This window comes from Molossus molossus, unplaced genomic scaffold, assembly GCF_014108415.1.
Source record: "Molossus molossus isolate mMolMol1 unplaced genomic scaffold, mMolMol1.p scaffold_m16_p_8, whole genome shotgun sequence".
Taxonomy (NCBI): Eukaryota; Metazoa; Chordata; class Mammalia; order Chiroptera; family Molossidae; genus Molossus; species Molossus molossus.
The window spans coordinates 99,906,406-99,922,182 of NW_023425402.1; the positions used below are offsets into that span (position 1 = coordinate 99,906,406).

A 15,777-nucleotide genomic window follows, 5' to 3' on the forward strand; every position below is an offset into this window, starting at 1 on the left:
ACATTCATTGTATTGCAGTAAAGTTCCCACCCGTGTGCAATGAGATGTGCAAGATAAGTCATTGACATGGGGGCTTTTTAAATGACTTTTTAATCATGTTTAAGGACTTGCATTTATTCTACCATTAGGTCCTTTTTTTCTATCTTAAAAAGTGCTTTCTTTTATGAAGTTATATGGCATATATTGGGTTGTTGATTTCTGTTTTGTTTTCAATATCCGTACTGGTAAAATTTTAAATAGGCAAACCTACATCAGTTTATTAAAAGTATTTTCAATGTCTATGTGCTGTGCTGTATACCTGAAACTAATATAAAATAGTGTTGAATGCAAACTGTAATCAAAAAAAAAATTAAAATTAAAAAGTTATTTCAATGTTTGAATGAGCACTGAAACCCACAGTTCTCTGGGCACCATTTCTGTGGAGCAAGTGTGCCTTATCCCAGCAGAATCTGGTCAGCATTTCAGAAAGAAAAGAGCCCCACCCCGATCGATAACACTCCACAGTGTTTCAAATAGTTTTAAGTTGAATCATAGGAAATTCTGTATTGGTCACCTCTGAAGATTGTTTTATCTCTCTCTGCTGAGGGAATATCCCTTAAAAGTTATGTGTCAAGTATGTGGTTGCCCTTAATTAGCAAAGTCTCTAAAGGGCCACTATGTACCCTTTAATCGGAACCAGGCAGCGAGGACACTGTCCTTTTTGTGAGACACCACATGTGACTTCCTGCTCTTTCACCTTTGGAATGCTGGGTCAGGCGAAGCCTTTGGTCCTTAAAAATAAGAGGCTTAAGTAGTGACCTCATCTTAGTTCCTATAATGTAATCGCAGATCAAATAGCCATGATTCAAATAAACCAACACAAAGGGGCCCTTTGCTTCCTGGCAGCTTCCAAGAATGAGTGACCACGTGAGTAAAACCCTCATTACGAAGCCTTTCTCCAGATTACCTTTCTAGTCCCGGATATTAATATCCTTGGAAAGTGATTTCTGCAGCTGCTGCTGCTTTGCCTGCAAATAGCCACACTTTCTCCCAAACACACACGGAATGCTGCCTTCCGTAAAGAGAGTTCTCCAAAATAAAGAATAGCCGTCCTTGCCCTGCCAGGACATGGTCGCGTGGAGATGAGTGTTGCTGGCAAAGTGAGCAAGTAGTGCCGTGAGCCTGGACCCGAGCACGGGGGCTGTAGGAGTTAAGTTAAGCAAGTACAGGGGACTAACACTGATGCTCAGTGAACACATTTTTTTTCTTTTCTCACAGGGTTTTGGAAACTTGCCCATCTGCATGGCAAAGACCCACCTTTCGCTCTCTCACCAACCCGACAAGAAAGGTGTACCCAGGGACTTCATTTTACCCATTAGTGATGTCCGGGCCAGCATAGGCGCTGGGTTCATTTACCCTTTGGTTGGGACGGTGAGTAACATCCTCCCAAGCCTTCTTCCACCTGTACTGTCATGGTGCCTAAAATCCTCGCGCTCCGCCAACGCTCTGCACGTCAGGTATTGGGAAGTAATGAATGGCTTTGCTAAACATTCTCTTCCGCCGTAAAAACACCTCACCTCTGCCGTTGTGGTTTGGATTTTTCCTTCTTTTCTTTTTCTTGATTATGTGTTCAGGATCCCTTGAGTCATAAAACTGATTCTGCTCATAGAACACAGAAGAGAACGACTTCGCAGAATTCAGTCTGCTGTTTAATTGGTAGAATGGCTTGGTGCAGTGCAACTTGGTCTTTCTCACATCATTGCTCTCAAAATGATAAGATTTCACTGAAACCTGGGACAGAGGCAGCTGCTCGTGCCAGACAGAACCAGCTCAGCCTCCACCGAGGGCTGGGGAAGTTGGTGTGCACCCCGTCTGCCCAGCTTCACAGCACATCATGTGGGAAGCCCAGCGAGTCACAGGAGTTCTCGTTTTTGACATTGTAATGGGACCTCATTGCTACAGGATGATTCCCTGTGGGTGGAGGGGAGATAGCAAAGAAATGAACATTTATCAAAGCACTAAAATCCATGATGATGGCCCTGACAGGTTTGGCTCAATGGTTAGAGCGTCATCCCGCAGACCAATGACTCTCGGGTTTGATTCTGGCCAAGGGCACGTACCTCAGTTGCGGTTCATCCCCGGCCCTGGTCAGGGTCATGCAGGAGGCAACCAGTTGATGTGTCCCTCTCATATTGATGTTTCTCTCTCTCTCCCTCTCTCCCACTCTCCCACTCTATCTGAAGATAAATAGAAAAATATCCTTGGGTGAGGATTTAAAAAAATCTATGATGATGGGCTTCATACAGAAAGTGCCTCTTGTAGTCACACAGTGAGTGATAGTTCTCCTTTGGGAACATCAGTGACTGAAATTTGACTTCTCATCACGGGAGTGCTCCTAGATTAGATTTAGAGCAAATCTTCTAAATCATCATTATTGTTGTTGTTATTGTTGTTACAAACTGATCAAAGCACAAATAGGGAACATAACAATGTTCTTCATAAATCATGTGGCTCGCCCTGGCCGGTTTGGCTCAGTGGTTAGAGCGTCGGCCTGCGGTCCAGAGAGACCCGGGTTCGGTTCCCGCTAAGGGCATGTACCTTGGTTGCAGTTTGTCCCCGGCCCTGGTTGGTCGTGCGGGTGGCAGCCACTCGATGTGTCCCTTTCACGTCGATGTTTCTCTCTCTCTCTCTCCCACTCTATCTGAACAAAAAATGGAAAAATGTCCTCGGGTGAGGATGAAAAAATAAAATAAAATAAACCATGTGGCTCTGTTACTGTGCAAACAAGCAATGAATAGGCAAAAAGTGCATAAAATGTACAGAATTCTTACCTTGATAGTCACACATATTTTGTGTAGTATTCGGTGAAGCGTTTTCTAAGGGTTTTTAATTCCTACAGCCTGTGAGGCATGGGCTGCTGAGAAGGGGTGCGAGGCGCGTGGGTTTGGACAGCACAGAGGCCTCTGGAACGGGCAGTGTTGGCACCGGGAAGGCCTGCAGAGCCGGGGGCAGGCCGCAGCTGGTCCCGCCGGCTTGGGAGAGCAGGGGCGTGTGGAGAAGAGGGGAGTCCAGAATGCTTCTGAAGGGGCTCAGCCTCTCACTGGGGAGACAGTGAGTTTCTACTCGAAGGCCCAGAAGACATGATGTACCCTTCCCAGGGTGGGCCGGCGTAGCCACAGTTGACCCGGTGGGAAGGGCAGGGCCGAGCGGTATGGACCTCCCCTGTCACCTGAAGGAGCTTGCCCCCCCCCCCCAGGCGCCGTGGAGGCAGCATGGCATGGGTTTTGTGTTTGGTTGGTTTTATTTTTGTAGAAAGGAGAAGAACGTGGTCTGACTAGTATGTTAGAACAGTAGCTCGGGCAGCAATGTGGGAACGGTTTAGAGGGCAGAGACCCAGACCCAAGAGCCGAGTTCAGTCAGCTGGGGCACAGAGTCGTGGTCGGCACTGTGGCTGCAGGGAGTGAGAATGGAGAGGGGTGAGGATTTGGAGACATTTGGGAGCCACCTCCTTGTGGGGTTCAGGAGGAGGGACACTTCTGGTTAGACTGAGGACGGTGATGCCATCGGTCATGGAAGGGACACAGGAGGAAGGCAGATTGACAGGCCAGAAATGAGTCTGACCTGGACAGAGAGAGCTGGGTTAGCAGGATATAAAAACAGTCTGTGATGCTTTGGGAATACAGACATAGCACTCGGAAGGAAGGGACAGGAAGGAAGGCCTTCGGGGATCTAAGAATGTAAATGAAGGCAGACGTTAAACAAGGGAGACTCAAGGATAAACACCAGAGAAATGAGAGGAGAGTAAAGGATGATCATCTGAAAACATCCACATCTATGGAGAAGGCTGAGTTATAGGAACCCCCCCCCAAGGAGTCTGGAAGGAACCCTCACAGGCATGGGGGAGCCTGGGGGACACGCCGGAGCTCATGGTGGAGTTTCCAGCTGAGGAACGGTAGCAACAGTGTGACAAAGGGGGAAGGGTTCACATAAAATGGATACTGAATGACATTTTGGAAAAGGCACAGCTGAAGGAAAATTTTCAGGTCAGTGGTCCAGGGGGAGCAGAGGGTGGGGGCGCGGGGATCGACTGCAAAGGGAACTTTTGGGGGTAATGGAAATACTCTCTATTTTGACTGGTATTTGGTTCCATGACTATATACATCTGTCACAACTCACAGACCTACACCCCTAAAATGGGTGAATTTTATTGGCTTCAATTTAATTACACCTCAATTAAAAACATGTCCTAGGAAGAGCTTGCTGTAGTATTCCTCAGAATAGACTCGGTGATGGCAGCACCCCCATGCTGAAGTGCTCCTGGGCTTTAGTTGAAGGCGTGTGCTGAGGGGTGAGACTCACCTGCAGTCCAGGCCCAGAGAGACCAGCGTCCCGAGGGAGACGGCCGTGCGGTGCCGCGTGGAGCGAGCGGCAGTGGGCGTAGTGGAGGGAAACCGGCATCGTGTGTAGTGTGCCCTGTCTTGTCCTGTACAGATTCAAGGTCCCAGGCATTCACCCACACGCGGTCATTCATTCAGCCATCGCGCACAGGCATTGTGCTCAGTGCTACAGGAACCCCAAAACGAAGAAGGTTTACCCACTCTAGGCCTCTTACAGCTCACAGAGGTAGATGGAAGTCGGTTAACAAAGAAAATGCTGTGGGCCCTGGCCGGTTTGGCTCAGCGGTTAGAGCGTCGGCCTGCGGTCCTGAGAGACCTGGATTCGGTTCCCGCTAAGGGCATGTACCTCGGTTGCAGTTTGTCCCCGGCCCTGGTCGGTTGTGCGGGTGGCAGCCACTCGATGTGTTCCTTTCACATCGATGTTTCTCTCTCTCTCTCTGTTCCTCTCTCTCCCTCCCACTCTACCTGAACAAAAAATGGAAAAATGTCCTCGGGTGAGGATTAAAAAAAAAGAAAATGCTGTGGTATAAAGGTTGTAACTCAATAAATGATAGCCAGTGTCTTCTCATTAAGTAGTCAGTAACTAAAAATCATAATATAATTTAAAATCTTTGGGATCACTAAACAAATCCATACTGTGGATCTTCTCCCACACCAGTGAATAACACCACATGCAGGCATGTGAGACCCTCCCTCTGCTCCTCCTACGTGACTAGTTGGAAAGTAAGCGTGTGGAGTGCTTCTCAAGGGGCAGCCTCAGGCCCGCTGGGTTTCCTGGAGAGAGCCCTCTGCCCGAGGCCCTGGCGCTGGCCCGAGCTCCCCGAGGCCACGCAGAGTGGGGCATGCATGGCAGTGCACCCAGCGAGGAGGGAGAGAGGTTCCCCGAAGTCAGGGCTGCTCCCTGTGCCGGAACCGGAAGCTGTGTGTGTACTGGTGCAAACGTACCCCTGGAGGCTGGACCGCCTAATAAGGGCTGGTATTTACTTTTACTTGACCCCATTCCGGGCCCTGCCACAGTCTGCTGAAATGCTTCTAACATGCATCACCCGGATGGGAGCCATGGTGTAGTGATTTCCTGCTGAGAAGACAGAAGGAAAGGGAACGGTGACCCTGGAGGGACTGGCTCCTGTGGGTGGGAAAATCCCAGCGTAATGAATCACTCAGACTCTCAATCATTCAGTGTGTGCTTATGTGAGTGTCTTTGAAATATATATTCATGTATCCACTCCTGAAGGAAAACCCAACTGAGCCCTCAAAATCAGAAAGCTTCTCAATTTTTATGCAGTGTTCGTTTGTTCGTTCACTCATTCATTCTTTCATTCATTCATACCTGTGGCGTGCATGAAGTGTAAGCCCATGGAGGTAAATAAGATCCAGTCCTCTCCTCATGGGCCTTATGACAGACACAAGTGCTCTGGGCTTTATAACAAAGGGAGAAATCCCTTCTTAGCGTATCCTCAAGGGAGGCACAATCCCCTGGCTACCTAGTAGGTAGGTCTCAACGTGGAGAATTACACCCTGGTCGGGCAGCTCGGTTGGTTAGAGTGTCGTCCCAATACACCAAGATTTCGGGTTCGATCTTCAGTCAGGGCACATACAAGAAGTAACCAATAAATAAATAGAACAACAGATCGAACTCATTCTTCCCCCCCCTTCTTTCTCCTCTCTCTCTAAAAAAATCAATAAATAAAAAAAAAATTAAAAGTGGAGAATCATGACACAAGCAAGTCCCTCCTCAAACAATGAACACCTTGCTGCTTTGGTGAGGTCACGTATAAAATGCTGGAGAGTTTAGGTTTTTCTCCTCCAGATTTAGCTTTCTAAAATTTTTTTTACCCTCCATCTTTACTTACAGACCAGATTTTTCTACCACTTAATAATTTCATTGCATTCTTTTTAGTGACTTTTTCCATTGCCATTGATTGCCACAACAAAATAAGGTGCTATTAACTGATGCAGACACTTCGCTAGTAAGTTTCATTTCCCCTGCTGTTTGTGTAGAAGCACCTGGCAGTGGATTCCTCGGCTTACGGACAGCTGAGACCTTTGCTACCATTCTCAGTGCACTGGACGTGTTTTCTACCTTCTGTAGGGAGCTAAGTTTTTCTTCCTTAAATAACTGTCTTCATTCCCAGTGAGCCTCATGTGCATTACTGCCGCTCCTTAATGACGTTATACTTACATATTCTCTCCAGCACATTGTTGAAAGCTACAAAATAGCACAAGATTCTTGACCAGCACATATCCTTCTAAGAAATAGTTTAGCCAGTGTGATCTTTTCGGAGAGAAAGGAGCAAATTATTTTTATGATTTTCCAACTCTATATTCTACAGATTATCTCATCGTTTCCAAGATTCTTTCTCTTTTTTTAAATATTTTCCTTTATTGATTTTAGAGAGGGGAAGGGAGAGGGAAAGAGAGATAGAAACATGGATGAGAGGACATTGATTGGCCGCCTCCTGCATGCCTCCCACTGGGGACCAGGCATACAACCTGGGCATGTGCCCTGACCGGGAATCAAACCGGCGACCTCTTAGTCGCCTCTTAGTGACCTCTTAGTGGGTCGATGCTCAGCTACTGAGCCACATTGGCCGGGCTCCAAGATTCTTTCAAAGTTTATGGTTGATAGTGTTCAGTAAACCTAATAGTTTACAAAAACTCCAAAACAATCTTATGCCAAAAATTCAGTAGGTGGTCTTTGTCTTGTGGTCTCATTGTTTTGATATTTTCTTCAAGTTTTTATAATTTATACAGGCTATATAATCACTTGGCCTAAATTTCATGACATAAAATTATTAATGTATAAGCAAAGTAATATGAGATGATGATATTGTGAAGTAAATCTCATTCCATATGGAAAAAGACCAGAAAGACAGAAGACGGGCACCAGAATCTTAACATCAGGCCATGGGGTTATGAATAGCTTTTTTTTTTTTTCTCTCTTTTCTGTTTATTTTTTTTTCCAATATTTTTATTGATTTTAGAGAAAGAGGAAGGAAGAGGGAGAGAGAGAAACATTAATGAGAGAGCTAAACATCAATCGGCTGCCTCCTGCACATCCCCTACTGGGGGTCGAGCCTGGAACCGGGCCTGTGCCCTGAGCAGGAGTGGAACCGGCGACCTCTCGGTGCATGGACGGTGCTCAGCCAACTGAGCCAGGCCAGCCAGGGCATTACTTTTCTGCTTATTTTGAATCACTACATTGAGCACATGTCACTTTTATAACATGAAGATACAATGCATAGGGTGATGACGAACCAAAAGTACCTGGAAAAAATGTTTAACTAGGGCCAGTCAGTTGCAGAAGACTCGGCACATGTGCCCTGGATACCATCACCCTGCCATCCTGGCTGTCGTGCAGTGTTTTAACACCTGAACAGTTGAGACACTAAAGAAAGGATAAAGGAGCTAGAATGTTTCTGTTAGAAATGAACTTTTTTTTTTTTTTAAGAAATGTACTCTTAAGAGTGGTTTGTTTAGTTCTGTCTAATGTTTGCTAGCCCTAAAATCAGCTAAGGAAATGCAACATAGTTGTTCCGCATCGGTTTGTCCTGGGCCCGTCCTGCCTACGGTCTGGCTGGGGGAGGACCTCCTTTCTGATGACGCAGTCAGAGCACCTGGCATGAGGGGTCTGGCCGAAGGGGCATCCCAGCAGGCTTCCTCTCGACATTAGTTCTTGGTGTACTGAGCTGCGTTCTTTGGACGTCACATTGAGGCGGTGAGAGGCTCTCGAAGAACCCGGGAGTCGTTTTGGACAAGAAGTTTGGAATACGAAGTCTTCTTTGTTGACAAACGTAGGACACGAGGGTTCTTCAGGACAGGAACCGGGGCTGGCACCTTGGAGTTCAGCTGTCTGGCCGGTCACCCAGAGGGATGACAGCGCCTTAGGGCATTCACGTGGTGTTCGATGCCAGGTAGAGCGGTCTGGGTTCAGAGTGGCTACTTGAAACTGCTGAATACAGGTGATCAGTGTTTTTGTGTCGCAGGCTGCTAAGGAGAGAAGAGCATCTTGGCTGGGGATGGAGGTGCAGTGGTCAGAGCTCCGGGCCTGCCCTTTGCCTGGTCCCTGGCTGTGTTGGGTCAGAGGCTGTGATCGTGGGGACCGCACACGCGCACACGCGTTTCTCTCCTGCCCGGATAGACGCAGGCCGGACCCGTCCGCATGGAATCTGCTTAGGAAAAGGGGGCCGAGAGTCCAGTGGTAAAGCAGGCCGTCTACTTAACAAACGGACACCGGCGTGGCCTCTTTCTTCCTCTGTGACCTGACCCGGTCACATCTGCACCCAGGTCCCCTCCGACGCAGCGCTGGGCTTGACTGTGGAAAGCAGGAACCTGCTGGAGCATGTTTGGGGAATCAGTGATGTCATCGCCAGCTGATGCTGCGTGGAGAGTTACTGGGGCTTGAACGAGAAAGCCGTGGCCCCACCCAGCAAAGTCGCTGCCGGTGTGTTCTTTGTCATGTTTCAGTTCAGCTCCCTCTGTTTTCCGTCCCGCCCTCCACTGCGAAAGTATGTGCTGAATGTCTCCTTCGGGCTCGGGTAGTTAGTTCCTCCTGGGTCGGGCCCTGCTCGGGCGGTGGCTGCAGCCCGCTGCACTCAGTCAGGCATGAAGGTGGGTAAATTCAGACCTTGTAGGCTGAAATCAAACGCATGACTCCTCACAGTTTCCAGAGATTGTGGCCAGTTACATAGTGAAAAGAAATTAAACATTTACTCCCTGAGCTGTGCTTTCAACGAGGTAGTCAAGTGGTCGTGTAGTCAAGAGGTCAGCAGCCCGTGAGCTCACTGGGGGCTCCGTTAGCCCGGAATGCCGCTCAGACACTGAGCACCGGGCACCTTTCTACGGTCGCCCACACCTCCTTGCCCCCTTCCCTCACTCCCCGATTTCCCACCTCCCCATCCCTGTCCCCACAAATAAACAAAGATACTCTTAGCTTATTTCAAACTCTCTGCATACAGCCTTCCTATCTCTCGTGGCTTCTGTGAACCGGACACCCGAAATAAACCAAGTGTGCCTCAGGCGCTGCCTGCCAGCTGCCCTCCCCGTCCAGCCTCACTTTCTCGCACCCTATGTCCTTCCCCTCCATTCCTGGGGAGCTTGTCGGTTTCCTCTTCCACATCCAGCTGGGGTCCCTTTGCCGCTGCTCTGTCTTATCTCCGCATCAGAATTTCCTGCTTTCTCCCAAATACGTCATTTCCCTGGCCCAGGCCTGTACTGCTTCCTCTTAGCTGGACATCCCTGCACCACCAGGTCGCCCAGTTACTGTGTGACCGCGAGCTCCTTCCGTGTCCAGAGGAAGCCACACGTGTGTCTGTGCAGTAGGACAGAAGCCGTTCCTGACATTTCAGAATGGCATGTCCAGGGAAAGGAAGGTGACCGGCAGCATTCTCGGTTTCCAGAAACTCTTTATCAGATGGATGAGACAGAGGAAGCTTGTGACTCATGACAGTGATGTCCGCCTCTGTCACAGGAGGTTATCTGGGTCCAGTCCATTCGTTCAGAGGACCTGCTCTCCCCTCCTTGGATGCTAATTTATTTTTAGCAGAAATACAAAATTAAATGAAATCAGCTTCAGCCGGGAAATAGGCTGAGTAATAATGTTACCAGATATTTCTGTTATTTTTACATGTTTAACCCTCTGCTGCTCACCCCACACATTGGCTCATTCTTACTTTCTACGAACCTAGAAGGGAGTATTTGTGATGCTTGAGTACCCAGCCCTACTGTCAGGATATTGATCTTTCGTTTTCTCTGGGGATTAGTGAAGTAGTGGTCCATTCCTCTCCAATTCCATCTACAGCTGCTTTTTCTCCCTATTTTAGTTTGGATTCAGAGCATAGCATTGACAGTCGAGGTACACCCCAGTTTAGAACTTCTCAAGGACACCCATAAAATTACCAGGTACTCATGAAGTTTCTCTTTCTCCTCTGCCTTTTCATTGCACTCTGTTCTAAGAGGCAGATGGTGAGGAGCAGCTAAGCAGTTTACACAAGGAGAATAAAATTAATACCGACCAAAAAGCCAGTTTTCCAAACTGAATGGCCCAGATGCCCTCAGAGTCAGTTTGAGGGTGTGGTGGGAATGGATGAATAGAAAGAGAAGCTAGACTTATCCAAAAAAAAAAAAAAAAGTCACACTTTAAAACTGGGATTATAATTTGCAGAAGAGATATAATTAGTAATATTTAGAACTCATGGCAGTTTGCAGGCTGAACTATATGCGTGTTTATTAAATATGCACCCTTAGATATCAGATTAAATGTTAAAATAAATCACATATCACATCTCTCTATAAAATACCTGTGATATACTGCTTTTGAGAGCATTAGTGTCCCTTAGTCAGTCTCTCCTAGGTGTCACTGAAAATTCAAAACATTTTATATCAGTGAAGATAGCCAGGTCTGATTAAATCAGGGACAAGTGTCATGTTACAAGTACTGTTAGGGATGTAATTTGTGTCAGATTAAGTGATCAAATGGCAATATTTATTTGTAAAGTCCCTGGAAGGCTCATAATGAAAATGCAGGTGCCTGCATTAAGTTTGTGCCCCAGGCCATTTGTAATAAAAGGACCGTGGTCTGCCAAGGAGGAGGGCTAGGACCAGGAACAAGTTACTGCATCTATCATGGACATCGGTCTTTTGTTTGGGGTTCATCCCAACCCCAAGAATCAACTCTAGAGAGTGTAGGGCCCATGAAAGTTACCTGCCATGCTATCTTGCACCTTCCAAAATTCATCATCCAGTTCCCAAATTTACCTGCGTCCTCTTCTGAATACAGACTTAGCCCCAAACCTTCCTCCAGGCTGGCATTAGTGGATGGTGCCCAGGACTCCTCCTCCTCACCTCTAGTCCCTCCATTCCACACTCAGGCAGACCTTGCTTGTACTGCCAGCTCCCCCAGCTACGATTTGTTGTACTTCCTGTGGGTGCCCTGTTCCTTCACCATGTTGCCTTGCCTGGTGTCCTTATTGACTCAGGCCTCCCCGGGTAGGGCCGTGCCTTCTGTTCTCTTGACCTTTCCACAAGTGGAAGTCTAGTAGATGGTGCCGTTGAAGCCCAGTGTGGTGGGGGCCTGCCAAGCAAGGGAATCTTGAAGGAGTCCTCTGCCAGTGTGAACTCGCCAGCCCCAGAATCTGGGCTCAAGTACCCCCAGTATTGTGTGCTCATAACTCCAACCTTTGAGGACCAGTGCCCTAGCCTCTTATCAAACCAGTAACTGACCAGCAAGGCTATAAAACCAGGTCCAAATGTATTTGTATGAACGTGCTCAGATGTAGACTTACAAATCAGCTATCCCACCAAATAGTGTTACTTGGCAGTTTGGTCGTTGGTGTGGAAACTGCTTGTCCACGGTTTGCACTGTATACCTCAGTCTTCAGTCTGTGTCATCATCACCGTCATTGTCATCATTGTGATGACCTCAGCCCAGATGCTCTGCCCAGTGCTTACATAGATGAGCTCCTTCCTCCTCACAGCAGCCCCATGAGCGTGGTCACTGACAAACGGCCGGAGTGTTGTGAATGTTAAGGCTTAGCACAGCTTTGCTCAGGAAAGCTTAGATTTTGGACATCTTGAATTTTCTTTTCAGTGCGTTAGTAAGTGTGTATGTATGCCGAGCACCGAGATCTAAGGAAGCATAAAATGTGATGTACCCTCGTGGGGAGAGGTGGAGCAGCAGGATGTTTGGATGAATAAGGCATCGACACCTGATAAATTAAAACAAGTGGTTTTGTAATTTGCTTTTGCCGAAAGGAAGGTGTGAGGGATAAATGCAGTAGGACCTCACAGAAAGCAAAGACCACAGTGGGTCTGGGGTAGGCTGGAAAGGTGGCTTAGAGTTTGGGGCTTTGAATGGCATGCTGGGGCATGTGGGGTATTTGAGACTCTGGGCAGATGACCACTCGAGCAGCGAGCTGAAGGAGGGAGAGGCTGAGTGGGTGTCACGGCTCAGGACAGGGCAGTGGCAGCAAAGGGGGGAAGGGGTGTGAGCACAGAACTGGCGAGGGACGCAGTGTAAGGAGTGAGGTCCCTGGGGACCCGGAAAGGTGGCCCTGGACAGCGCGGCCAGCAGGCTGGGTTGTATTGGGGGGCACTGCCTGGTGAGGGCGTGTCTGAGGTGCCTGTTGACTTCCTCCTGTCAAGTCACCCGTCAGACCATGAGAAATTCATTTCTGGAGTTCAAGAGGCCAGGGCTAAATTTGGTCTTTCTTACATTGGGTGGTATACAATCTCTAAATTTCTTACCAATTTCAAACCTTCTTGCAGGTCTCCTGTGCACTGTGCACTGAGGTTAGCGAGGCAGGAGACCCGGTCCCCGCCCCCAGACCTCAGTGCTGCGGAGCAGACAGCTAGTGTGTGCCAGCAGAGTGCTGAAGGTGTGGGGCGGGGACCAGGGAGAGGGTCGCTTGCAGAGAACCTCCCGGGAGAGCCCTTGAGGTGCCCTAAAAAAGAGCAGTGTTTGCGGGGGTGGCGCAGGGTGAAGCATTCCAGACAGAGCAGTGGGCAGGAGCCTGGCCCCCAAGGGCCTTCCAGCGGTAGTTGGAATTGACCTTGACCTTGAAGGCAGGCCATTCCAAGGCCTCTGCCTCTCCAAGCCTGGGGCACCATTATAGCAGTGTGTGTGAATGGCGGTCCCCAGGGCATGCAGGGCCACCTCCTGCCTCCCCGCATGCTGAGCCTCTGAGTCATAGTCTACTGTCTTTAATGCCGAAAAAGCCAGACTTCAGTGTTTCCCTCACCCGGCCCTTGCGCCCTCCTACAGGACAGATCTTGTCTCAGGTAACGAGGAGGCCTGGAGCAAGGAGGCCTGAAGTGTCAAAACAGGCAGCCCCGGTCCGCCCCCCCCCCCAGGGGACAAATGAATTGTTTCTGCACCACAGGGTCCCCTGCGGAGAGGGCAGTGAAACACTGTTTCTGTATCCATTTAGTCTTTTTTTAACAAATAAGTAAAATTTTATTAGTTATATTTTTATTTCTTTTATTTGTATTAACTTTATTGGGGTGACTTTGATTCACAAACCCGTACAGGTTTCAAGTGTACAACTCCACAAGGCATCATCTGCACGCTGCATCAGGCGCCCAGCAGTCTCTTACCGTCCCCATCCCTCCCCCACCCCACCCCCTGCCTTTGCCCACCTGCACCTACCCCACCCCCTTTCCCTCCAGCCATCACCACACTGGTGTCTGAGTATGTGTTATATGTATGTTCTTCTGTTTAATCTCTTCACCTTCTTTCACCCGACCCCCTCCCCTCTGACAGCTGTCAGTCTGTTCCATGTATTCATGCCTCGGCTTGTTTTCCAAATGGGCTGTTATTTGCTACCAGTCAAAGGTTTTTAAATTGTTTACACAAATAAAGAGAATTGTCCCACAGATGCAGCAATCTCTTCTGTTTGAGTCCCCATGCATTGTTTGTCTGGCTTACACACGTATTTTCGATCCGTTAGAATCCTTTGTTTTCAGCTTATTTGCTGCTCTGTCACAATTATTGTTAAGTCCATTGGGGCCAGTAACCTGGGTTTCCATTATCTTTGCTCTTTTTTTTAATCCTCACCCAAAGATTTGTTTTTAGAGAACGAGGAAGGGAGAGAGAGAAAAACATCAATGTGAGAGAGAAACATCAATCACTTGCTTGCCTCATGTGTGCCCCAACTGGGAATCTAACCCAAAACCTTTTGGTGCACGGGACAATGCTCCAGCCACCTGAGCTACCCGGCCAGGGCTGCTCTGCCTTTTTTATGGCATGGTTGAGGCTACTTCCAAGTGGCAAAGAATCATCTTGTCCTCACAGCTATAAAATCACTACGATATGTCAGAAGTTCTCTTTTGGAAGTGTAAATCCCAACTGCTGCTCATATTAAGAGACAGCTTTAGTTTTGACCCAGAAATACTTATAACATGGGTTTGTCTGCAAAGATTTGTTCTCCAAGTCAAGGTGGTGAGCCCAGCTCCCAGGTCCATGATGTTGGCGCCCCCTCCCAGGTTTATCCGTAATGCACTTAGTAGATGACTCATTTGTAGTCCTTTGTGCTGTTCAAGAACAATTTACTTAAGACCTTTGCACACGGGTAAAAATCGCTGCCTAGGCAGCTGGAAGGTCTTCATTATTTATCACAACCCTAACTGGCTTTTTTTCTTGAAGCCGTTTTGATAGCTGGAGGTGTTATTTTAACTTTGACAAGTTTGTCATAAAGAATGGAATGTGCTCCCTTTTGGAGAGAGGAGAGACACACCACCTAACCATGGGATCCCGATAGGACATCCAGGCGGCCTCTTTGAAGCGCTCTCATTTCATTGGAGGCAAAAATTGGAACCTTAAATCTTTCTTAGGAGTAAAGTATTTCAGACAGAAAAAAATTATTGTTGCAACCACATCACTGCAAAAAGAACAGAAGGTTTCGGGAAGAATAATACTAAGTTACAAATTAGGACTTCAGACAGATTCTTCTTTTATTTGGACAGTAAATAGTTAATGATTCATGGACAACAAGATGGGAGTCTCAGCGGCACTAAAACACATTTGCCCGTAAATCCTCCTCGGGCACGTCTTTGTGATCACGGAGTCAGGCTGAGGACAGTGATGGAGTGTCCGGTTCATCTCGAGTGCACAGGCCCCCTGCATCTTACCTGACATCTCTGGCCACCTCCTGACACTGCTGTCTGTGGAGTATTGCTTTAAAAACAAAAACTCTGCCTATGGTAGGTCAGTCCATTGTCACAGTCCTTCGAGTGTAACGTTCTTTCTTTTTTTCTGTGTCTCTATGGAGCATGTGGGCTGACATCTTTCTAGCCTCCAGAATAACCCATTCTCCTTTCCGCTAAAATATAACGTGTAATCCAAAAAGGATTCATTGAAAAGATGGAGAAAGATACTAATATCTGGATAGTTTCCGGACCAGAATGCTTGTCTCTACATATATACAGTAATTTTATATTTATAATGTTCAGTGACTTGGAGAAATGACTGGGCTGTTGGGTGGGAAAATAAATGAGATGCGTAGAACATAATGTCAACAATGTAAAAATGCATAGAAAAGCTGTAGAGAGGAAGGGGTGTTTACATTAATTACAGAGATGATAAAAACCAAAACTGGGCAGAGCTCACACCGAACGTTCGCCAGGTGCCAGGTGGATTCTGAGCCGTTTCTGTGCATTAGCTCATTTCATGCTCACTACACACCTTCCAGGGAGGTGGTGTTGCTGCTTCTGCTTTTACACAGGGCAGCCAGGACACGGGGAGGTGATCATAGAGCTAGTAAGTGGCAGAACCAGAATTCAACCCTGGCATTGCCTTGTCAGAAATAGTTTACCATCTATCTTTGTGCTGATTATATGGTCTTATTTGCACATCCCACATGTTGCCAAACGTGACCCTTGATTCTGGTAATGATCTGATTAGAAA

The 15,777-nt window shown here is 47.7% G+C and overlaps 1 protein-coding gene across 3 annotated transcripts in view; it reads left to right on the forward strand.

The window, feature by feature from the left end:
* MTHFD1L (methylenetetrahydrofolate dehydrogenase (NADP+ dependent) 1 like) overlaps positions 1 to 15,777 on the forward strand; it is a 191,257-nt gene that overhangs the window by 141,696 nt on the left and 33,784 nt on the right. For all 3 annotated transcript variants that reach the window (XM_036248192.1, XM_036248194.1, XM_036248193.1), the window contains one exon: positions 1,258 to 1,410. In XM_036248192.1, coding sequence (XP_036104085.1) covers positions 1,258 to 1,410 — 153 coding nt within the window. The remainder of the gene's footprint in view (positions 1 to 1,257; positions 1,411 to 15,777) is intronic.